The sequence below is a fragment of the Cetorhinus maximus genome, chromosome 27 (genome assembly GCF_964194155.1).
Source record: "Cetorhinus maximus chromosome 27, sCetMax3.hap1.1, whole genome shotgun sequence".
Lineage (NCBI taxonomy): Eukaryota > Metazoa > Chordata > Chondrichthyes > Lamniformes > Cetorhinidae > Cetorhinus > Cetorhinus maximus.
Genome location: NC_135905.1, coordinates 29,357,203 through 29,381,712, shown reverse-complemented (window position 1 = coordinate 29,381,712; position 24,510 = coordinate 29,357,203). Strand labels below are relative to the sequence as shown.

The 24,510-nt window shown below is 42.5% G+C and overlaps 1 protein-coding gene across 4 annotated transcripts in view; it reads right to left on the bottom strand.

The window, feature by feature from the left end:
- Nucleotides 1-24,510, bottom strand: part of csgalnact2 (chondroitin sulfate N-acetylgalactosaminyltransferase 2) — a 60,025-nt gene that overhangs the window by 2,928 nt on the left and 32,587 nt on the right. For all 4 annotated transcript variants that reach the window (XM_078530996.1, XM_078530995.1, XM_078530997.1 and 1 more), the window contains 6 exons: nucleotides 17,948-19,431; nucleotides 6,980-7,196; nucleotides 6,351-6,452; nucleotides 4,909-5,087; nucleotides 3,007-3,101; nucleotides 187-268 (listed from right to left, as the gene is read on the bottom strand). In XM_078530996.1, the coding sequence (XP_078387122.1) occupies nucleotides 187-268; nucleotides 3,007-3,101; nucleotides 4,909-5,087; nucleotides 6,351-6,452; nucleotides 6,980-7,196; nucleotides 17,948-18,617 (1,345 nt within the window). In that variant the 5' untranslated portion in view covers nucleotides 18,618-19,431. The remainder of the gene's footprint in view (nucleotides 1-186; nucleotides 269-3,006; nucleotides 3,102-4,908; nucleotides 5,088-6,350; nucleotides 6,453-6,979; nucleotides 7,197-17,947; nucleotides 19,432-24,510) is intronic.

Here is a 24,510-nt window from a genome sequence, read left to right as displayed (position 1 = left end):
TCATTGACAGAACATCTTTTTTTTGCCTGAAACAGTTGACTAGGGCACTAGGAGTGCTATCTATCCACCAGATGTAAGGGTCACTCCTAACTGCCAGTGACTGACAGAAAGGACAGATGACTAACTTCCACATCAAGGATTGTACAACAGGATACAATCTACAGTTTAGTTTTATGGTCAACTCACCAATAGTGAGGAAATCGGAGCGATATTGACAAGTCATCCCAAATCCGAAATCTCGCCAAAACCCTGAATCTTTCTTATGCACCTGTGTGAAGATCAGAAAGAAATAAACCAAGCTTGTGGAACAAAAGCAAGATAAAAACAGAAAATGCTGGAAAAACTCAGCAGGTCTGGCAGCATCTGTGGCGAAAGAAACAGAGTTAACATTCCGAGTCCAATATGGCTCTTCATCTGAACTAAAAAGGTAGAGATGTGATGGGTTTTTTGTTGAGAAAATGGGGGGAGTGTCAGGTGGAACAAAAGGGAAGGTCAAGGATAGGTTAGAGGGCAGGAGTGATTAAACGATAAAGATGTCATGGAACAAAAGGCAAATGGAGTAGTAATGGTTGTAGTAAAGAAACAAAGCATAGGTCCAGAGCAAGTGTTAATGGGAGAGTAAAGGACAGCTCTGTCCAAATTAAGCAAAGACATGAAAACAAGGTACAGAATGGCACTTGACAAAAAAAAAATGAATGAAATGAAGGACAGAGTTTATGGTCTTCAGAGTTCAACTTAATGTTGAGTCAAGAAGATTGTAAAGTGCCTAATTGGAAGATGAGGTGCTGTTCCTCCAGTTTGTGTTGGGCTTCACTGGAACATTATAGCAAGCAGAGGACAGAACTGTGAGAATGGGAGCAAAGTGGCGAATTAAAATGGCAAGCAACCAGAAGGTTGGGGTTATGCTTGTGGGCTGAGTGGAGGTGTTCCGCAAAGTGGTCACCACAGTCTGCGTTTGGTCTCCCCAATGTAGAGAAGATAGCATTGGAACAGCAAATACAGCATACTAAATTGAAAGTACACGTAAAGCACTGCTGAAATAAGTGTTTGGGGCCATGGACAGTGAGGAGACAAGTGATAAAAGGGCAGGTGCTGCACCTCCTGCGATTGCATGGGAAGGTGCCATGGGAAGAGGACAAGGTGTTGGGGGTGATAGAGGTGTGGGCCAGGGTGTCACGGAGGGAATGGTCCCATCAGAATGCTGACAGGGCAGGAAAGGGGAAAATGCATTTGGTGGTGGCATCACGACAGAGGTGGTAGACATGGGGGAAGATGGTCCTTTGAATGTGAAGGCTGGTGGGGTGAAAAGTGAGGACAAAAGGAACCCAATTATAGTTCTGGGAGGGAGGGGGAGGGGTGGGGGCAGACACAGTTGAGGGCCCTATCAACTTCAGTGGGGGTGTTGTGGGTGGGTGGAATCCTCGGCTGAGGGAAAAGGGAGACATGTTGGAAGCACCGTTATCAAAGGTATCGTCATCAGAATAGATGCAATGGAGACGGAGAAACTGGGAGAATGGGATGGCATCCTTACAAGAAGCAGGACATGAGAAAGCATAGCCCAAAGTAGCTGTGGGAGTCTATGGGCTTGTAATGATTAGTAGACAGTCTCTCCCCAGAAATGGAGACCGAGAAGTCAAGGAAAGGAAGGGAAGTGTTGGAGATGGACCATGTGAAGGTGAGAAAATGGTGGAAACTGGAAGCAACATTGATTAATTTTTCCAGTCTGGACGAGAACAGGGATCGGCACCAATAGAGTCATCGATATATCAGAAAAACAATTGGGGGAGGGAGCCCGAATAGACTGTAACAAGGAGTATTCCACAAACCCCACACTAAAAAACAGGCATAACTAGGGGCCAGGGCCCATGTGGGTACCCATAGCAACACCTTTTACTTAGAGGAAGTAAGATGTGAAAAGAGAAACTATTCATTGCGAGAACAAGTTCAGCCAGGCAGAGGAGGGTGGTAGTGGATGAGAAGCAGGGAGCTCGAAGACAGTCCTGGTGGGGGACCGAGGTGAACAAGAGCGCCTTGCTTCCCAAGACTTCAACAGACAATGTGAAAAAACATTTCATTACTCCACACACAATCATTCAGTAGCATGACTGAGAATTATTAAACCAATCTGCTAGAATAGGAAGTAGATTCTGGCAAGGAATGGAACATTCTACCATAAATAAGTAAAACATCCCTCAATCCCATGTATTTCCCAACTCTCATTAAATCATTGGAATAGAGGAAGTAGAGGGTTTCAAAATCAATTTCAATCCAATTGTAATGTTAGTGGAGCCCAGAGACCAAATGAAACTTTCAATTCACACTTTTACAAATTGAAATGTGTCTATTCTCCTCCCAATTCATTTAGAAATTAAAAACACACCTACAATAAGAAATGGTCTTCTTAGAAGTTCAAAGATCCTTTGATGTTGGAGCAATTATACCAGAGTTGTGTTTCATCAAGGAGTGTTTGGAGGGCATATTGGAAGGAGGGAGGGAGGAAAGGGTAATGTATATTTGTATTACACTTATCTCAAGTCCAAGAGAAATATCTCAAAGCATTTAAATTACAATAAATTTCTTTCAGACGCAGCTGCTGCTGTTATGTAGGCAAACACATCAGCCATCTGGCGCACAGCAAGATTCCACAAACAACAAAGAGATAAACGAGCAGTTCTTCTGATTCTCTACGAATATTGGCTGAGGAGGAATGTTGACCAGCCACTGCTCATCTTCAACTGATGTCATGGGATCTTTACTATCCACCAGGATCACTGGAAAGAGTTGATGTGGCCTCACTTAAAGTCTTGTTTGAAAGATGATCCCTCCAATAGGACAGCACCTCCCCCTGATCCACCCTTCTGCCCCACCCTTAGTACGTCACTGATTATGAGCTCCTGGAGTAGGACTGTGAAGCTGCAGAATGCCAATTTGTATGCAAATATAGATAAATGTGATTTTTTAAAAATAACAGTTAATAAATTGAATCATTTAAAATAAGTCACTCACCAACTGTTGCTCAATGGATGGGGTACCATCCAGGTTGGCATAGACAACCGCAGGATTGTACAAGCTGAACACAACAGGGTAGAAAACTTTTTTACCTGTGGAAAGACCACAAGTTTATTAAATGCTACAAAGACCATAAGATGTAGGAGCAGAAGGAGGCCATTCAGCCCATCGAAGAGGAGACAGGTAAAGAATAGAATTACTCCAGCAGGCACTGTACAAAACCCAAGTGACTCTAAGAAATACAAAGAAAAATGCCAGGTTATAAACCCAGTGACGCATGGGACCTTTCATATGAAAAAAAGTGCAGTCTCCAGTCCCTCTGAAGTTGTACTAACAACCATATGAAGAGGTTTAAAAGGAACTGATGCAAACCAACCCCACACAGATAGTTACATAGATGTGGGGAGTTCAAACTATGACTGCAGACAAAGTTCCAGCAACTCGGATTCTGTCCCATTCATATTATACGCAATGGATTCGCCTGTTTAAACCTTTATTCTTTGATGGGACGTGGGCATCACTGGCAAGGCCAACATTTGTTACCCATCCATAATTTCCTTTGAACTGATTGCCTTCCTCATTTCAGAAGGTGGTTAAGAGCCAACCACGTTGTTGTGGGTCTGGAGTCACATGTAGACCAGACCAGGTAAGGACGGCAGACTTCCCTCCCTAAAGGACATTAGTGAGCCAGATGGGTTTTTACTACAACTGATGACAATTTTGTGGTCACCATTACTGAGACTAGCTTTCAATTCTAGATTTTATTAATTTAATTCAAATTCAATTTGAATGAATGCCCCAAAGCATTAGCCTGGGCCTCTTAATTACTAGGCCAATGACATTACCACTACATCACCATCTCCCTGGACATTTGGCAAGGTCTGGTCAGTAATGCTCCCTCATTGTCAAAAAGATTCTAAAAATGAACACTGTACTCTATTGGTAAACAGCTGGTAGGGGTAGATTTAATTTAATATGTACAGTCATTTAAGCTACAAGTTATAGTTATTACATAATCATAGAACAGCACACTACATGAGAAGGCCATTCTGCCCATCGATTCTGCACTGGATTAGCAGAATTTCACGGTACACACGAAGGACCAGAAAATGAATGATTTCAGTGCTCCAGTATTAATGTGAAAAAAAAACTTAAGTTTGCATAGCACCACTGAAATGCACTGTAATCATGTAGTGAAATTAAGCTATCATCCTGTGCAGAGAAAGATATCCTAAATAGCAAAGAGGTGAATATCATTTAGTCTGTCTTTTTTTTTGTCATGTTACATTGAGGAGGGGCATGTTTGCCAGGAGATAAGAGAGCCGCTTTACTCTGCTTCAAACAGTGCCAAGGGATTGCTGCATCAACTGGCACCAGCAAACAGGACTTTGGTTTAATTAAATATGAATCGTGTTTAATTATATATGCAGGTGGTGGGCGTTGACTGGGCATTCATTTGAGCTCCCTATAAATAGACAAAGACAAACTGTGGTTGTGGAGATAGGAGCTGTACGTTTGTAACGCGCATCTGTGTAAGTAAATATAAAGGGTGTAAAGATTGGCTCCAGTTCAATCCTTCGCCAACTAGCTTTCTGGAATAGGAGCTTGATGTAACATCTCATCAGAAAGGCAGCAAACGTGGCAATCCACAAGCACAAACTGACGTGTCGGCCGAGTTTACATGCTCATGTTCTGAAATTCGGTTCGAACCCATAACCTTCTGACTCAGAGGTTACAGTAATTTAAACAAACTGACAATTTGCCGATTTCCTCAACATTAAATGGTTCCATGTGTGCTTGGCGATGGCAAATTGGGGGATTCATTCAGACTACTCTCTTTAAACTCACTGCATACAATAATAGCACAATGGTCCTTATTAATCTCTATCAATAACTCACCAGGCTCTGTATTTATCCGGCAGCTGTTAAGAAACTCAGAAGAGATATAAATATCCACATCACAGAAAAACATCAGCGCCTCGCCCTTCTCCCAGGTTCGGGCTCCCATATCCAGACCACGTCCCCGAGAAAACTCATCAGCCAATGGAACCAGAGTGTAGTTGTGAAAATTAGTTTCACTGCACAGAAAAAAACTTTTTACTCCACTGTTTCAACATTTTCAGTTTTAAACCTATCAAAGCTGCATCAACAAATTTCATTTATATAGCACCGTTAACATAGTAAAACATTATAAGACTCTTCACAGGAGCACTATCAAACATAATCTGACACCAAGCCACATGAGATATAGGGCAGATGAACAAAAGCTTGGTCAAAGAGGGAGGTTTAAAAGGGTGACTTAAAGGAGGACAGTTAAGTAGAGAGGGTTAACAAAGGAATTCCAGAGCTTAGGGCTTCGGTAGCTGAAGGCACTGCCATGGTGGAGCAGTTATGATCAGGGATCTGCAAGAGGTTGGAACTGGAGAAGCACAGCTTTCCCAGTGGGTTGCAGTGCTGGAGGAGATTACAGAGATAGGGAGGGGCGAGACCATGGAGGAATTTGAAAACAAGGATGAGAATTTTAAAATCAACCCAATGTAACTCAACCTGAGGGGGCTGCCCATATAAACCTACATATGTGACACAGTACATTGCTATCTCACGATGGGCTGAAGGGCCTGTTTCTAGCTGTATAATCCTATGACTATGAATTATCCAGCAAGTACACATCTTATTAAGAATAAAATGATCTATATTGTTCAAGGGGAGAAAGGCACTAACCAAAATTTCTTTGGGTCACTGCACAGTAATGAAATGATAACCAATTTCTCAAGCAAAGGGAAGAGTGACCAGAGCAAAGCCTGCCCCATGTGAAACTTCAGGTCCGTAATTCTGGTGCCGATACGTTACACAATGGAGCCTTGTAGCCAGTTTCTGGACAGTGCAATGAAAACCCTCTGCATGGAATGTCAGCTCAGTTGGTAGCGCTCTTGCATCCAAGTCACAAGGTTCAGGGTTCGAATCCCACGCCAGGGCTTGAGCACAAAAATCATGGCTGACACTCCAGTGCAGTGCTGAGGGAGCGTGCGCTGTTAGAGGCCCCTTCTGCCTGCTCGTTTGAATCTAAAAGATCAATAGTACTATTTTCAAAGGAGAGCAGCGGGGGTTGTCTCTGGTGTCCTGGCCGATAGTTATCCCTCAATTAACATCACAAAAAGCAGATTATCAGGTCATTATCACATTGCTGTTTGTGGGAGTTTGTCAAGCTCAAATTGACTGCCGCGTTTTCTACATTACAACAGTGACTGCACTTTGATGTCAATGACCGTAAAGCATTTTGAGATGTCTGGCGGTTGTGATAGACGCTATATAAATGCAAGTCTTTCCTTCTTATGGCTTACCTGGCAGTCATCTCCAGGATCCTCCTCACTTCATCTAATCCTTCCTGGCCAAAGTAGACAACCGTGAGATAAACGTGCCCATCCTGGTGAATGCACACATCTCTGCATAAAATAACAATTGGAAACAGGGATGTTTTATTGAAAACTTGGGTGTTTAGACGTAGATTAGCTGGTCACTTCAGGCAGAGGTTCAGTTATACGAAGCACAGATGCACCAATCATACAGGCATGCGAGCCTTGAGGTTTTGCTGCAGGATATGTTTGTATGAAATTTCTTTGTTATTTTAGTGGACGATTTAACTCATTTACTATAAGAGTTAACAATTCCCTCAAAACAGCAGGCAAAGGAACATCTGCTGTACTACTTTTTTCCCCAAAAATATACTATATTCATAAAATTTGTCAAAATACATGCAAAACTTTTCAACATGAAAATTACAGAAAGTGCCATAAAATTCGACTCGTCTCCAAGCAGTATGTTCCACCCTTAGGTGCCTCAATGCAATCGTAATTCTTCTGATATTTTCAATCTTATCCACAGTGACCAAATACCCCAACTGAGGGAGACCAATATATATGTATTGGGTCACGTTGGTTTGCCTTTGATTGCTCCCTATCGGTGCTCCTACCTGAAATTCTGCATGAACTGGGCGAAAGCCTCAGTGCGGCCAGACAGCGGCACTATTATATTGATGATCTGGTGCGAGACGTCGATTGTTTCAGTTTTGATTTTCATGAGAGGTCCAAAAGGGCGGAAGAGTGTGACGTGTTGAAATTCATCCAGGAATTCCTTTTTGTAGAACAGTTCATATAAGGTCCCTTTGTCTCTCTCTGTGCGATAGTAGCCTGAAATAAGTAATACATTGGGAAATTAGAAATTTAATTTTAAAAAAAAGTCGCTACTCTCTACCGAAATACTACAGTCCAGCACCTGAGAGACATTTCTGATAAGACTATTTTTGCAGCACATTGCAGAAAGCAAACTGGAACAGTGGGAAAGCTGCAACATAGATTCACAAGGATGTGAAAGCAGGAATGAGAAAGTTTAGTTATTAACAAATATCTACAAAATAATGTTTCCAGTATTTTCTGCTTCTGCTTTTAAAATAAAACCATGGCTATAATCACTGGAACAGTGAAGGTTATGGGGATTTGATAGTGACAAAACTATAGAAGGGTTTAAGATGGTAAACAGCTAAAATATTTCCACAGCAGTGAATTGGTAACAATGTGACGTAGATTCAAGATTAGGACTAGAAGTACAGGTATAGAGGAGGGATGAGGGGATTTTGTTTCATGGAAAAGGCTGAATAGGATAGGGAATGCTTTACCACAAATGGTTATTGAAGCCGTCAGTCACAGCATTGAAGAGTGAATTAGGTAGACGGGATGGATAATATTAACGGGTACGTGAAAGGAGCAGGGAAGTCCAGAACAAAAACAAAAATACCTGGAAAAACTCAGCAGGTCTGACAGCATCTGCGGAGAGGGATACAGTTGAAGTTTCGAGTCCGTATGACCCTTCATCAGAACTAAGACATATAGAAATGAGATGAAATATCATTTCTATATGTCTTAGTTCTGATGAAGGGTCATACGGACTCGAAACTTCAACTGTATCCCTCTCCGCAGATGCTGTCAGACCTGCTGAGTTTTTCCAGGTATTTTTGTTTTTGTTCTAGATTTCCAGCATCCGCAGTATTTTGCTTTTATCTTAGGGAAGTCCAGAAGCTTGTTTAAGGAGATTGCACCAGCATAATGGGCTAAGTAGCCTCCTTCCATACCAGTTTATGAAGGATGTTCAGCATAACATGCTGTTTGTTTATGAAGCAAAAGTGCTTCATATTCTGCTTTAATACCAATAAAACCGCTTGTCACATAGAACACGCTGATGTTTGTTTATGCTTGCATACTTTTTTAAACCAGAGTTTACCAAATGGTCCTCTAAGCTTGTGCCCTCTCTAAAACACAGGACACATTTTAAAGCACGGTGTGTTACAGGCATAGCCACGGGAGTGCTAGGATGGCCCTGTAGTTGTGATTTTGCACTTTCTGGGTTGCTGTGGAGTGATGTACGCCACTGGGAAGGAGGGACGAGATAAATGCTTCCTAGGCTCCACTCACTCATCTGCCATCCAGAAGTATGAGGGCAACAGGCACATAGTAACACCACAACATCCAAGATCCCCTTCAAGTCTCACACCATGCTGACTTGGAAATATCCTGGAACTGCCTTCCTAACAGCACATGCGGACTGCAGCGGTTCAAGGAGGTAGCTTGCCACCACCTTTTCAAGTGCAATTAAGGCTAGGAAATAAATGCTGGCCTTGTCGGCAACAGCGACAGCCTGTGAATAAAAGGTCATAACCACTTTCGCAGCCAGGACACAGTGCGGGGAGACAAGAGTTGAATGAGAAACATCATTGAAGAAGAAAAACCTTAATCTTTGATGAAGGAGATCACTTGGCCAATCCAGGTGGAGCATGCTACAGCTCTCAGACACATTTTGCCTCCACTAACCAAGAGACATTTCCATATGCTTGTCAAAAAGCAATATTTAACAGTAGAATTTGAGAGCGAAGCGAGAACATATATGCAGTTTGCTTCAGGTGTTTAACTGATGGGGACACTTATCAATGCTTACAGAAATGACCTTGGATACAGTTGCACTATTTATACTGAGGCACTTAATCAATCACAGTGCTGGGATATTTTTGGAAGAAGACCCTTTACCCCACTTGGTTTCACTCAGCCAAAACGCTAGCTCTAATCATCTCATTAAAGCTTAACATACAACAGAAATAGGTGGACAGGACCCGACTTAATGTCTCAAATGTTAAAAAAAAAGATTCGCCTGCTTCTTTCACTGTTAGAAGTTGATGTTTAGAAAGCTGCTCCTCAGAAGTTCCTCAATTGCTCTCCAGGGGCAGCGTAAAGTACCAGTTTAAAACCCAGAGCCATCCAAGGTGGTGGAGAATGTCCATAGGAAGCTGTGCAGGACTTTGACAAGGTTTGGCATGGAGACTATGAAGATGAAGAGGTTTTGAGTGACTGTTCAGTTGCACTGTGATTGCTCTGGAGATCTGAAGCGGCACTGAATGACCAGCAGACACAATAGGATTAGGTTTCCACAGAAAAAAAAAACACAGACAGAATGTAATCAAAATGGAATTTAATTTATTCAGCCACTGCAGAGCAGCAGCCCCAATTTAAAGGGGCCTCTTTAGCAGAATGCTATATTTTACTATAAAGCATTTTACTAACATCAATTCCATGACCAGAAAATCCGACAGTGAGTTGATTTCACAAGTGCCACCAGCAGTTCTCAAATTTAAGTTTCAATTCAGAACAACTGAACTGCACTGAAACAAGAATAGAAAAAGAAATGATTCCTTCCTCAGATGGAGTTTGGAGCGGATTCAAAGCCGATCTTCATATCATCTGCAAATTTTGAAATCATGCCCTGAACACCACAGTCTAGGTCATTAATATATATCAGGAAGAGCAAGGGTCCCAACACTGACCCCTGGGGAACTCCACTACAAACCTTCCTCCAATCTGAAAAACAACCATTTATCACCGCTCTGTTTCCTGTCACTCAGCCAATTTCTCTTTCCCTAACTTTCCTTTTATTCCATGAGCTAGAATTTGCTCACAAGTCAGCTGTGTGGCACTGTATCAAATACCTTTCCAGCCAGAGAGATTCTGTCCTTGACCCCTCTGGAACATTCTCTCTCTCCAGTACTGTAATGCCGTCTTTAATCAATATTGCCACATCCTGCCCCCACCACCCCTTATCTTCCTTTCCTGTCTCTCCTAAACATCTTGTACCCAGGAATATTTAACACCCAGTCCTGCTCTTCTTTGAGCCAGGTCTCTGTTATAGCAATAATATCATAATTCCATTTGTCAACCTGTGCCTACAGTTCACCAATCTTATTAACCACACACCGTGCATTCACATACATGCACATTAGCCCTGCTTTAGGCTTTTCTACTTTCCCCCTTATTCTGATCCCATCTAATGACTTATTGTTGCCTACACTAATTCTATCAAACTCTCGAAGTATTCTATCTACCTTGATATAACCTCGTTATCAGTTGATACTTCAGTACTTCCTACTGCCAGTTTTTCTCCTCTGCACTCTGAATTTCCCCTCAGTTCCCATCCTCCTGCCAATCTAGTTTAAACCCTCACGAACAGCACCAGCAAACCTCCCCACGAGGACATTAGTCCCAGTCCTGTTAAGGTGCAACCCATCCTTCTTGTACAGGTCCCACCTGCCCCAGAACCGATCCCAATACCTCAGAAATCTAAAGCCGTCCCTCCTACTTCAGTTCTCCAGCCACATGTTGAACTACTCAGTCTTCCTATTCTTACACTCACTAGCATGTGGCACTGGGAGTAATACTGAGATTACTGCTTGAGGTCCTACTTTTTAATTCCTTTCCTAACTCTCTAAAATCCGCTTTCAGGACCTCATCCCTTTTCCTACCAATGTCTTTGGTCCCAATGTGAACCACGGCCTCTGGCTGTTCACCCTCTCCCAAAAGAATGTCCTGCAGCCGCTCTGTGGCATCCTTGACCCTGGCACCAGGGAGGCAACATACCATCCTGGATTCATGTCTATGGCCACAGAAACACCTGTCTGTTCTATAATGGAATCTTCTACTACTATAGCGATTCCATTCTTCCTCCTCCCCCACTGTGCCACAGACTTGGCTCTTGCTACAGTCCTCTGAGGAACAGTATCCAAAATGGAAAAGTGGTTAGAGACAGGCCACACTCCGTTCCACCGGGCTCTATTTATGCTGCTCCTGGTTTCCAACTGCCTCTGCTCCAGTCCCAGGTAGGTATGTGACAGTATTCTCAACAAAATGCTGAAAGATGCCAGGGTCATTGCCAACAGGCTGCCTGAATGAGTTTCCCTTCGTGATCACAACTGGGTGGTTTAGAAGGACACTCAGAGAGCATGACGTCAACCACAGTTTGGGACTGGTGTCACATGTAGGCAGACTTCCTTCCCTGAAGAACACTAAAAATAAAACGCACCAACCGATTTACCAAACAACCATCCGGAAACTCTTCATGCTCATTTGTTCCGGTGGCTGTTCCACAAAAGGCCCAGCACATTGTTTATTGGGTAAAAGCAAAATACTGCGGATGCTGGAAATCTGAAACAAAAACAAAAATTGCTGGAAAAACTCAGCAGGTCTGACAGCATCTGTGGAGAGGAATACAGTTAACGTTTCGAGTCCGTCTGACTCTTCATCAGAACTAAAGAGGAATAAAAATGTGGTGAAATATAAGCTGTTTAAGGGGGGGGTGGTGGGACACCCCCCCTTGTTTATTGGGTAGTTCAGTGCCATCAGCACAATACCTAACCATATCCATACCCTGTGGTTTCCACCATTACAACAGGCAGCTAGCTTAGCTTTTGCCTCCACTACCCTAGCAAGAAGCCTATTCCAAGCCTTGCTCATTCTGAACAACCCCCTTACATGATTCTGCAATTTGTATCAGTGCCACCTCCCACCGCTTACACGGTCCCCATCCACCTCAGCCCCCCCCAGTCCTACAGTGTTTGAAACCAAGCAAGGTTCAGTGGCTTCCCAACATACACGTTTCTGGTCACATTTCTTCCACCATATCACATGCAGATTCTTGGCTTTTCTTCTGCTAACGTTGCAGCCCTTAATTATAGTTAATAACTGGCTCATTGCCTAAACAATCTACAAGAACTCAAAACCTTGAGAAGCTGCTGATATTTATTGATGGAGAACCAGCAACCATAGGAACAGGAGTTGGTCATTCATCCCCTCAAGCATTCAATTAGATTTGGTCATGATCTGTATCAATATGATGGGTCATCTTAGACTGTGAAACCTCAACATACCTCTCTCCATTCATAGTTTTTTCCAAAGGCTAAAGTAAGTACGAAGCCAGCTGTTGTACTCAAACAGAACAAGCACATAAGCTGCCTAACTGGGAGGGTCTCCATTCTCAAGTCCAAATATTAAATTGGCTTATTTCAAACAATGAACAAACGCCCTTTACCGGTGCCGAAAGAGAAATAGCATATCTGCTCAGCAGCCCCACGCAGTCTGGTCTCAGCTGTTGAGATGGGGCAAGACTCCCAGCACAGGAGCAACACATCCTCACAGAGAAGGGAGAGAAGAGAATAAAATTAGTGCTGAGCTGACACTGACACTATAGGACGAATACTTAGCATATCTCTCCAAAATTCCTCTCGTTGCTACATCAGCAGAGAAGCTAACCGGTTGCAAATAAACGGGTTAATGCCTCTGCTCATATGGAAAAGGATTCATACACTCGTAGCTCAGCAGAATTTCTGTATTCCCCTCCCTACATCTCGATTCCCTTTTAATGATCTCCAGAAAATTACATTTTTGTGCACAAGTCCAATTGAAAATCTGCAAAAGTGAAAATGCCAAGATTTAAGGTGATCATTAATGACTTGAGCCCAGCCTGGATACAAGGCGCGAACTCATGCATACAGTAATCTCAGTGAAGCAGTCTTCAAGTACTCTATTTAACAACCTACACACAGGAAGGTTATGTGATAATATAGACACATGGCTCTTAATGTCCATTTAATTTTGTCTCAGTCTGCTCATTATAACCTCTAGTAAATGCTAGGCTAGTAATCTTCAATAGTAAAGTCACAATACATTTTATACACACACAAATAAAATAAATATATATTGTATACATATATATACATAATATCATATACACTAGTTACAGAATCAATTAATTACACAGAGGAAAGGAAGGGAATCTGGCTAGTTGCAACGGTTGAAATATTCCATTCTCTTTTCACCACCTTGATCGCTTACTCTGCTAGGGATTCATCTGCAATCAGTCATCATCATCTGCATTCACCACTTACCCAGGCAGACTGTTCTGTACCTTCACCAGCCTCTGTGGAAAACACCTAACACAAACAGATCGTCAGGAATTAATGTACAAATCCCTGCAGATTAAACGGGCTGGTGAAGGGGTGTCACAGGCGGTAGCATCAGTGTATCATCTCAGAACAGTGATGCACTGGACTGTGGGAGCATGGGGAGGGGTAGGTAAACTGCCCACAGAACTGTTCCCCAGGGAAGAATAAACAATGTCAATGAGGAGGTGAAAGTTGAGGAAACGATTTAATGTGCTCCCCGTCACTATGGGAAAGACATGTGAGAATCCAGGTATATCCCAACAAAGACAGATGGAAAACAAGAAAAAAAAGACTGAATCATAGAATGATTACAGCACTGGAGGTGGTTCCTTGGCTTGTTGTGTTCATGCCAGCTATCTGCCAGAGCAACTCAGCTAATCCCGACTCCCCCGCCCTTTCTACATAGCTTTGCAAATTCTCTCATTTCAGGTACTTATCCAATTTCCTTTTTGAAAGTCAAGATGGAAGCAGATTCCACCACACTCTCAGGCAGTGCATTCCAGATCCTAACCCATGTGTCTTTCCTATAGTGACTGGGAGCACATTAAATAGTTTCCTCAACTTTCACCTCCTGGTTGACGTATTTTATTCCTCCCAAGGGAAGTGTGTAAAAAAAAAAAAAATTCTTCCCGTCAGCTTTGGTTCTTTTGCCAATCACCTTAAATTGGTGCCCCCTGGTTTTCAACCCTTCTGTTATTGGACAGTTTCTCTGTCTAGATCCCTCATGTTCACCACTTGCATTTATATAGCGCCTTCAGCGACCTCATGATGTCCTAAAGTATTTTACAACTAACAAAATACTTTTTGAAGTGTAGTCACTGTCGTAACGTAGCAAGAGGACAAGTTCTCCTCCAGCACAGAATAGCAGTTCAGAATGCACAGCAGGGGCTTGGAAACAGCTTCTTGGCCCTCTTGACCGTGACAATGGATGCCAAGCTTGGGCAAGATGAAGAAAGGCCAGCACTGGACAAATGGCAAAGGGAAATAGCCAGCTTCAAAGTCACATGCCTGCAATTTGTGTACATCTCCTGGCACCCCAGAGCCTGTCCAACATCTGCAAGGTATAAGACAGGAGTGTGACGGAATACTCTCCACTTGCCTGGATGAGAGCAACTCCAACAATATTCAAGCAGCTCGATACCATCCAGGACAAAGCATTCACTCCCTCCACCACCAAAGCACAGTGGCAACAGTGTGTACCATCTGCAAGATGCATTACAGCAACTCACCAAGGCTCCATCGACAGCACCTTCCAAACCCTAGACCTCTACTACCTAGAAGGCCAAGGGCAGCAGGTGCATGGGAACACCACCACCTGCCACACCCCTCCAAGCCGCACACCATCCTGACTTGGAACTATATCACCGTTCCTTCACTATCGCTGGGTCAAAAACTTGGAACTCCCTCCCTAACAGCACTGAGGGTGTACCTAAACCACTTGGACTGCAGCAGTTCAAGATGGCAGCTCACCACCACCTTCTCAGGGGCAATTAAGGATGGGCAACAAATACTGGCCTAGCCAGCAGCACCCACATTCCCATAAAAGAATAAAAAAAAGTGGAAATAATGCTTTCAAATACAAATTTCTCTATTCTCTTCCTCACCTACAGTTTCACTGAAGCCAATTACGCCCCCTCCCAATGTGGATAGAAACTGGGATTTTCCATATAGCTGAAATACCCACTGTCTTCAGCAATGGAGCTATGGGGGGCAGCTATGACATATGTTATTTTAAAGATCTATTTTGTTCAACTAGCTATTTTTTTTTAACATAGCATGGATTAGCTCAAACTGCCCATTAATGAGATGGCATTAGGAGGTTGCAATGATTCTCACCTGAATGCAAATGCTCACTGCTACTTCAGGTGTTGCCATCAACTAGATCACTGTATTTAAGGCAACTAGTGATTCAGTGCCAAGTCAATGTAGGTTACTGAGCACAGGGGTGATGGCTGTACAGGGCTTTGTGCAAGGGTACAGGCAGAGTTTTGAATGAGTTCAAGTTTATGGAGTGTGGAAGATGGGAGATCAGTCAGGAGAGCAATGGAATAGTCAAGAGGCTACATTGCAAAATGTAATTCATGGGTCATGATGTGCTTTAAGTGAACTGAGAACATAGAAGCTACCATGTTCAAGCAAGTTATTTTTCTCTTTCTTTCAAAAGAGTGAGCGTTTAAATAGAGTGGTGGCAGAAGACAGACAGAAATCCTTTAATTTGAAAAATTTGGAAAAAAAAGGCTCAACAGAACCACAGAAGTTTACAGCACAGAAAGAGGCCATTCAGTCCATTGCATCTGTGCCAACTCTATTAGAACAATCCAAAGCGAATCTTAACGCCCAGATCTCGCCTCACAACCTAGTTGCAAACATCATCTTCAACTATTTATCCAATTTTCCCATAAAGGATGCAATCATCTCCAGCTCAAATGTCAGATAGTTTGAGTGGTTGAGGGTGGTGGCGGGGGTGTGGTGGTGGAATCTCAGTTTAGCATCTCATCCTCCAAAGCATGGCACTTCTGACAATGCAGCATTGTTTCAATGTTCATTAAAGCGTTCGCCTACATTATGCAGTAAAGTCCTGGAGTGGGGCCCAAAGAAACCATTTTTTGACTTGAAGGCCTTGGTGCTATCGACCAAGTCAAGCTGACACTGAAAGGTTCAGGACAATCCTGACTAACAGTCTTATCAGCTGCTCCCAGATATGGAAATGTAGATATATATCAGCAGCTCCAAGAGCTCCTGTCAATGAGTTCTTTTTTCCTATTGCAATGTAATGGTAGTGTAATGGAGCCTGAGTTAATGGGCCCTTTAACTGCACATTCAAATGAACTAGGTATCCATTAACTAGCACGATCCACATTAGAAACACATTTTTAGCTAATAGAACCAGTGAGGTTTCAAATTGTTTCAGGCCAGTGATCACCCAGTTTCAGTCAGGGGTTATACATACACAAACACTACTTCAAAGAAGAGCAGGGGAGCTCTCTCCAGAGTCTTGGCCAATATTTATCCCCCTTGAACAACATCATTTCACAGGTTACTGGGTCATTATCGCATCATTTTTGGCAGCTTGGCGTGTGCAAACTGGCTTCCATGTTTCCCATATCACAACAGTGACTGCACTTCAAAGTAAGTACTTTATTGGTTGTGTAGTGCTTTGGGGACATGAAAGGTGCCACATAAATGCAAGTTTTCTTACTTTCTTTGACACACATCTATTGTCTGGAGTTCTGCCAGTTCCCACACTGGTTGGCAAACCCACCATAAAGTCAAACGCCACGCCTGATGAATGATGTGTTGGCATTCAACATGCAGCTTCACTTTTGGATTCTTTAAAGTACAGATCTGGTGTTTACCACACATCAAATCCCACAAGCAGGAACGAAGATGATTAACCAGATAATCCGTTTGTGTGGGGGTTGGCAGAAGAGTTTGGCGGAATAGAGAACATCATGTTCTTTTTCAATTAGTACCATGTATTCCTTAACATTCTACTAAACCATCAGAGGTGAGAAACTGGGACGTTGGTTTAATTATCTAAAGGACTGTGCCAATGACAATGCAACATTACAACACTCCCGTGGCACAGCACTGGAACGCCAGTCTAGTTTTATACGGGCAACAACTCCATTATAAGCCAGCATGTCAAGTGGTTGAACGGTTCCTGGGATGATGAGGAACTTCAGTTAAGATAGATTGGAGAAGTTAGAATTGCTTTCTTTAGAGAAAAAAAGCTCAAAGGAGATTTGATAGAGGTATTCAAAATCATGAGAGGTCTGGATAGAGTAAATAGGGAGAAATTGTTCCCATTGGTGGAAGGGTCAAGAACCTGAGGGCACAGACTTAAAGTAATTAGTAAATGAAGCAATAGCGATATGAGGAAAAACTTTTTCACGCAACGAGTGGTTAGGGTCTGGGATGCTGTACCCAACAGAGTGTGGTGGTTCAATTGAAGCATTCAAAAGGGAATTAGACGGTTATCTGAAAAAGTAGAATTTGCAGGGTTATGGTGAGAAGGCAGGAGAAAGGAACTGAGAGAGTTGCTCATTCGGAGAGCCGGTGCAGACATGATGGGTCAATTGGCCTCCTTCAGCACTGTAACAATTCTGTGATTTATTTTTGTTTGTATTAACTAAAAGTAGCTGGGTCCTTGCAACCTGTTTATTAAAACATGCCCTAACAAGACTGCACAGCTCTTTAACTGGCGGCAGTCTCATTCCAGAGACCAAATCACCAAAATCTAGGCAGACACTCCAGGGACGTGCCAAGGGACTACTGCGCTGTCAGGTTTTCTGTCTTCTGGATGAAGCGTTAAACCTGTCTGCCCTCTCAGGTAGATGTAAAAGATCCCAAACATGATTCAAAAGAAGAGCAGGGGAGTTTGTTCTGGCCAATATTACTCGCTTAATCAACATCAAAAGATTACTGTGGGAGCTTGCTGTGTACAAATTGGCTGCCATGTTATAAAAGTGACAACATTTCAAAATTACTTCATTAGCTGTATAGCACTTTGGGAAGTCTTGAGCTTCTGCAAAGCGCTATATAAATCAAGTCCTTATTTTTTTTGTACTGTTCTACCCCATTACAATGGACCCATCACCGAATATAAAATATATGGTACTGCACCTTCTACAAAGTCATTCTCAGTGTAGGTGTGTTTCTGTATTCGGTCATCACCAGCTTCATCATCATTATCCTCCTCCTCCTCCTCCTCAGGGTTATTCAATACTTCCAATCCAGCCTCAATGGCCTCAGCGAAGTCATCCCTTCGATCCTTCCTCACAGCTTTCTCCTCAGGGTGTCGGGTCAGGCCCATCTCCAGTTGGTACACTTTAGTCAGAGTGAAGCTTTCAAAGGGCACCACCGCATACTCGCTGGGTACTCTGGCGCCCACACTAACCTCAGCCTTGTCGATCTGCGAGTGCAAGAACTCCAGCAAATCATTGGGAAAGTTCTCCTTGCTGTTCTGGCCTCCTCCACCAGTTAGAGCTGGGCCCTTCTTCTCCTGCACAGATTTCAGCTTCTCACTCATTTCCTGGAGTTCCTGCTTCAGCTGAGTGATCTGCCGCTTAAGACTTGCAGCACGAGTCAGGTAGTGCTCCTCCTGTTCCTGCAGGAGGGCCTGATAATATTCTTTGCTGTACGGTTTTCCTGGAATGCCAAGAAGGAGGGGGTCGTTATCCGGACGGGGCGTGCACTCTAGCAAGTACAAGAGGGAGATGAGACAGAAAAACAGAGCAAGGCCTAGAAGCAGACACCGTGTCCAAGCCTGCATTAGTAGGCCTCGGCGAGGCATTACCACGAGGATTGCAGCACAGTGTCTCACAGGAAGAACTTGTCACCTCATCGATGTAGAGCTTGTTCCAGTTCTAGCCAACTTCAGAGCAGCCGCAGGTTAAAGCCATAGATATGTCAGGTTCTCCATGTGGGTGTCAAACTTTGATTAATACTCTCGCAGTTCCGTCCAAGTTGGAAAAATGGAACTTACTTGAAAAGAGGACAGCAGAGAATGTGGCTAGTGGTCAGTTGGGCCACTAAGAGGAAAAGGATCGTTGAATCGGTTGGAATTCAGATGATTCTGCAGTGCTTTAGCACAGACAAACTTCTTCCAGCAGACTCTGGGCGTGTTTTATCTCTGCCCTGCAGTGGAACTCCAGTCTGCTCTAGGTGAAGCCCCAACTGGATTGCCATGGAACGACGCCAGTTTCAGTTTTATTGGTGTTAACCTGTATTCTATTTCCTCAGAGCTGAAGGCAGCAATTTCCAGCAAGCATGGGTGCCCATTAAATTTTATATGGGCAGGACAAACCTTCAAAGGAAAGCCACTGATCAACAACAGGCCACCAAACAGTTTAACACAGCTAATTATACTGGTCAGAGCAAACCCGGGCTTTCTACTGCAGCTAAACCCTAATGAAAATACTTAATAGGTTCAGTTCACAAGATGTCGTCGTGTCAAAACTTTGTTCCAGCATCCGTCAAACTGCCTTGGTTTCTCCGGCCAATTATTTCGGGTTATCACAGCAGCACGGTGCTGGACATCTTCACAGGCTTAACTGCTGGTCGGACTGAACTAATAAGTGACAGGAAAGGTCATGGGAGCCCATCTCCTGAAAGAGGACAGAGAAAGAGAGAGAGAGGGACACAGAAAAAAATCTGGTTAAAACATGAATAAATCAGAAAAAAAAAACATGTACTGCAACTGAAGGGACCATGCAAATTAAAACCCATTTTAACCCAGCAAGACCTAACTAATGGTCAGCTCTATTTGCAGAATAATGAAGAGTTAAAATCCCATTGTACTGCATAAGACAGCAGTTTTCAAACTTCACTCTCTGAAAAACAACAACATTTATATAGCACATTTAACATAGTGAAAAATCCCAAGACATGTCACAGGAGAGTTATCCAAAAGATACTGACACGGACTCTCAAAAAAATATTAGGACAGGTGACCAAAAGCTCAGCTAAAGAGGTAGGTTTTAAGGAGTGTTGTACTGGAGGGGAGGGACGAAGAGGTTTAGAGAGGAAACCCACAATTTAGGACCCAGGCAGCCGAAGGCATGGCCACCAATGGTGGAGCAATGGAAATGGTGAATGCATGAGATCAGAATTGGGGGAGTGCAAAGATCACATAGGGCTGAAGGAGGTTACAGGAGATAGGGAAGGGCAAGGCCATGGAGGGATTTGAACACAAGGATGGAAATATCAACTGACAGAGCTTTATTCTAATTTCTGAAAAACACTAGCAGTTACCCAGAGGAAAAAAGAATTGTCATTGCAGTTGTCATGAAGCTATTAATGCACATAATATTATTGTAAAAGATTTTTCTTTTAAAATAGAGGTTTAGTCTGTGGGTGTATCTTAATTGGATTAAAGCCAGCAAGTCTGGGTGCTTTGATGTGTACTAGTTTTGACATGTAAGAAAGATTGAGTGTATTTGCATTTTTTGAATAGAGAATTCAAGAAGTGGGGTGCAAACTGACATCTATCTAGCAGATACCAAGCAATATGTTTATATTACTAATAAAATTGGTACAATGAAAAGGGGGTTATTGTTAGAAGAGGCTGGTGATGCAATGAGCATTTTCATTCAATGGGCTGTGCTAGGTATAACTTCAGTTTTATATGCGGAGGGCAGAGACAATGTGAGATCAAAAGCAGCTGTAAGCCTCCAACTATCTCCACAGGAACCAAAGTGAAAAGAACCTCATTTGAAATTCGTACGGTGAAAATGCTTTGCTTGGTGTCTGGTCAAGTCTATGGGTTGCTGTTGCCTTAATGGAGATTAGTTTGGGAATTTATTAGAAATTATGATAGTAGTAATTTGTAGTCATACGTGTATCTATTTTAACCTGTGTAAATTAATAAAATGTTTCATTTAGTTTAATGTAAAACCTTGAAAACTGGTGGTCTGATTCCTGAATTTAAAGTCGCATCTCAAACATACCACTTAGAAATATAGGTTATGACAGTTGTTTAAAATTTCCCTCTGGGATTTTTTAACGAGTGAAAAATGATAGAATGTTGAAATCTCAAAACATTTGTGGTGTACGACTTGCATTATGAGCAACCTTGGAAAGACAGAAATCTGGAACTCTCCATTTCACAGGATTCTCTCATGGATGGCAGTTTCAAAGCCTAGGACAAAGAGTTTGAATGTCATAAACTAAAAGAGCAAGAATGCCTTCAGAATGAGTTGCTGCTTTTCTGGCCCTTTGTTGCTCTCTCTACCCTACATGCTCAAATGGATAGCCACAAGTCTTTAATCGTAATGTCTGGCAACACTAACTGACGATCAGGAGCAATCAGTGTCAACTATTAAAATTTGCATCTCAGTTCCTCATCACACTTGAATAAAGTGCAAGATACAGTTATTGAAAGACAAAAAGGGTCACTGTGAATTACTCGGAAAACTACAGAGTTACGAGAAGATGTTCCAGTCTAAAAGTAGACTAGCAATGGCATGTAATAAAAACACAATTCACAGAAATCATGTTTTAAAACACGTGTGCCTCGATTTTGACGGACGGCAGTTATTTATGGAGAAAAAGGCAATCTACTGTTCATCGTTAAAAGGGGCGTCTCATCTCCCCATTAGGGAAGCAGAGACTGAATGAAAACAATTCTGACTACTTTAATTCATTGGTGAGAACTTACCATTTTGTTTCACTTCCGCCCAATGTTTTAGATTTAGGACAAGTTACATCTGTGGTTTTGCACTTACACTGGCAGATCCTCAATCATATCAGGCACATTCGGTCAGGGGATGTGCAATTTTATTAAGTACAGGAGTGTGATGTCAATTTACCATTCTACTGTTGAGGCGTGACCTGGCCTGTCCCTTTAAGACCACAAGATCAACTGTTGTAAATGTCTACTAGTGGAAATTAATCAACTGCTGTTGATAAGAGAATCTCAAAAATCACAGCACAGGAAGTGATTATTCAGCTGTGCATCTGTGCTGTGGTGAGGTGTACAACTGGAATGACAAATTCCACTCCTGCCCCCATACTGTTTTACATTCTTCATTTTCAAATACTCATCTGGTTCCCTTTTAGGGATGTTGTTATGGCCTTTGCCTCATTAGCCACTTGCGCTAAAGCATTTCAAGTTCTAACAACCCTCGCTTGGAAAACGTATTTTCTAACTTTCCTCTTCAATCTTGTGATAATTACGAGTTCCTGCCCCTCATTACCAATGGAAGCAAGTTTTCAAAATGCTCGTAACTTTTAACTTTCTCAAAAACCCTTCATGATTTTGAAAATCTCTATCAGAGCTTTGTAAACTTCATTGTTGCACTGAAGAAAGCCCAAATTTTTTAAACCTTTACTCAACACTACAATCTATCACTCCTCATAATATGCCAGTGAATCTTCACTGTAAAGTTCCATCGTTCTAACATCCTTCCTATAATGAGGTGCCCAAAGCTGTACATAAAACTCCAACTATAGCCTAACCACAATGTCAGTTGCTTTTTTCCCCCCCAACAAGGACCTCATTTCCCTTTCTTAATGGTTTTGCTTTTTTACATTAACGATGCACTTCTAGTTTTTCACCAATATGAGCAGACCTGAATGGCACCACCCAGAAGATGCATTGCAGCAACTCACCAAGGCTTCTTCGACAGCTCCTCCCAAACCCATGGCCCCTACTGTCTAGAAGGACAAGAGCAGCAGGTGCATAGGAACACCACCACCCCCACGCTTAGCTCCAACCCACACACCATCTTATCTCAGGCATTTATTGGCTATTCCTTCATTATCACTGATCAAAATCCAGGAACTCCCTCCCAACAGCTTCACCAGGTGGACTGCCGTGGTTCAAGGTGGTGTCTCACCTCCTCCTTCTCGAATGCAAGTAGGATGGGCAATAAATGTTGGTCTTGCCAGCAACACCCACATCCCATGAATGAATAAAAACAAAATTAAGGTGTTTTTTTACTAGTGCGGTGGGTAGCAAAGTTTATTAGCTCACTCACTGTTCCTTCACTTCTGCGAGTTGAGACTGAGCCCATACTACTCCAATACAAAAAAATTTCCTCTCGCAAACAGATGTATGGGTCTGGAGTTGCATCCCAGTTCTAGGGGACTGTATTAATTTTATGCCTCTCCTATAAATTCATCAAGGTAATGATTGAAATAAGGTATGAAAAATAATCAACACAAGTCAACCGTTACCAGTCACATCAAGTGAGATAAGAGAGCTTCAATATCATGCTACACCAAATTCTCAGGAGTAATTTTCCTCATTGATAAATTATGCCCTCTGTGAGTTTATGCTAACATCAAGACGGGAGGGCACAATCCAGGTTGACACTTCAGTGCAGTACTCCATTGGTGCTACATTGTTGGTGGTGCCATCATTCTAGTTCAAAGGTAAAACCACAATCCTGTGGCCGTTTACAATAAGAGGCCAGAAAATTCTCCTGACGAACATTCTTCCCTTAAAAAGAAATAGTGTAATTGGTCATTTATCTGGATCTTCCTGCAAAAGGGCTAGCATATTTGCCTAACAAACCATCATACCTAAAGTGCTTTCAGAGGCCCAGTGAGGTGCAATATAAATATAAATACTTTTCTTAAAAATATTTTTGGGTGAAAACTTGAAGAAGCCCTTCCCAATATTGAAGGAGCAATCTCAGTGCCTCCAAGTAATCATATACTGAACAGATGCGGATGTATCTGCAAAGCTTCAGTTACACACCTGTGGATGCTGGAAATCTGAAGTAAAAACTGAAAGTTGTGGAAATACTCAGCAGGTCAGGCTGTGAAGAGAGAAACAGAGTTAACGTTTCAGGTCAATGGCCTTTCAAAAAAAAAACCTCAGCCTGGTACAGACCATCCCTGTGCTCTTTGTAAATAACAATTACCTGCATGTATATAGTGTCTTTCATGCAGTAAGGCATCCCAAGGTGTTCCATAGAGGGGTCATTCAACAAAATTGGACACTGAGACACATGTTATATTAGGACAGCTGACCAAAAGCTTGGTCAAAGAGGTAGGTTTTAAAGGACTGTCTTAAAGGAAGAGAGAGGTGGAGCTAAGGGCCCAGGCAGCTGAAGACACAGCTACCAACAACGGAGCAATTAAATCGGGGATGCACAAGAGGGCAGAATTGGAGGAGTATAGAGGCCCCACTGTGCATAGAGCCTTGTTGGTGCCAATCTGGTTTGCTGAGCTTGCTCACTTCAAGAAGCTCTAGAAAATGCCACATTGCACAATGACTTTCATTTCTCTTTCAGTCTCCTACAGGGAATTTTAAATCAGAAACCTGGAACTCATCATGTTTCATTTGTAAGTAGGATAAAACAGTTCCTATTACACTTTGGAAAATGACTATACTAATTTTGTTCATTAGAAACTGTAACATCCTGTGGGAGCAAACAGTGAGAATTATCTACTGGATGCTTGGATAAACAAATTAAAGTAAATTGAAACAAAAGAAAATTCTGAGAAGCTGAAAGCTAAATGAAACAACCCTGGAAATAAAGAGCAAGATCAACAGATGAACTGAAACCTTATCCTGACTTTTTACAGATCTCGATGAACCTGATGCGGGTTTCCAGCATTTTCTATTTTGATTGCAAATGAACAATCAGTTTCTCATCCCGAGCATGAAACTTGATGGCGTGAAACTGAGGCAAGTGGCTTCTCTGCAGTGAGAGGGGATAGAGAAGCTGAGGAGT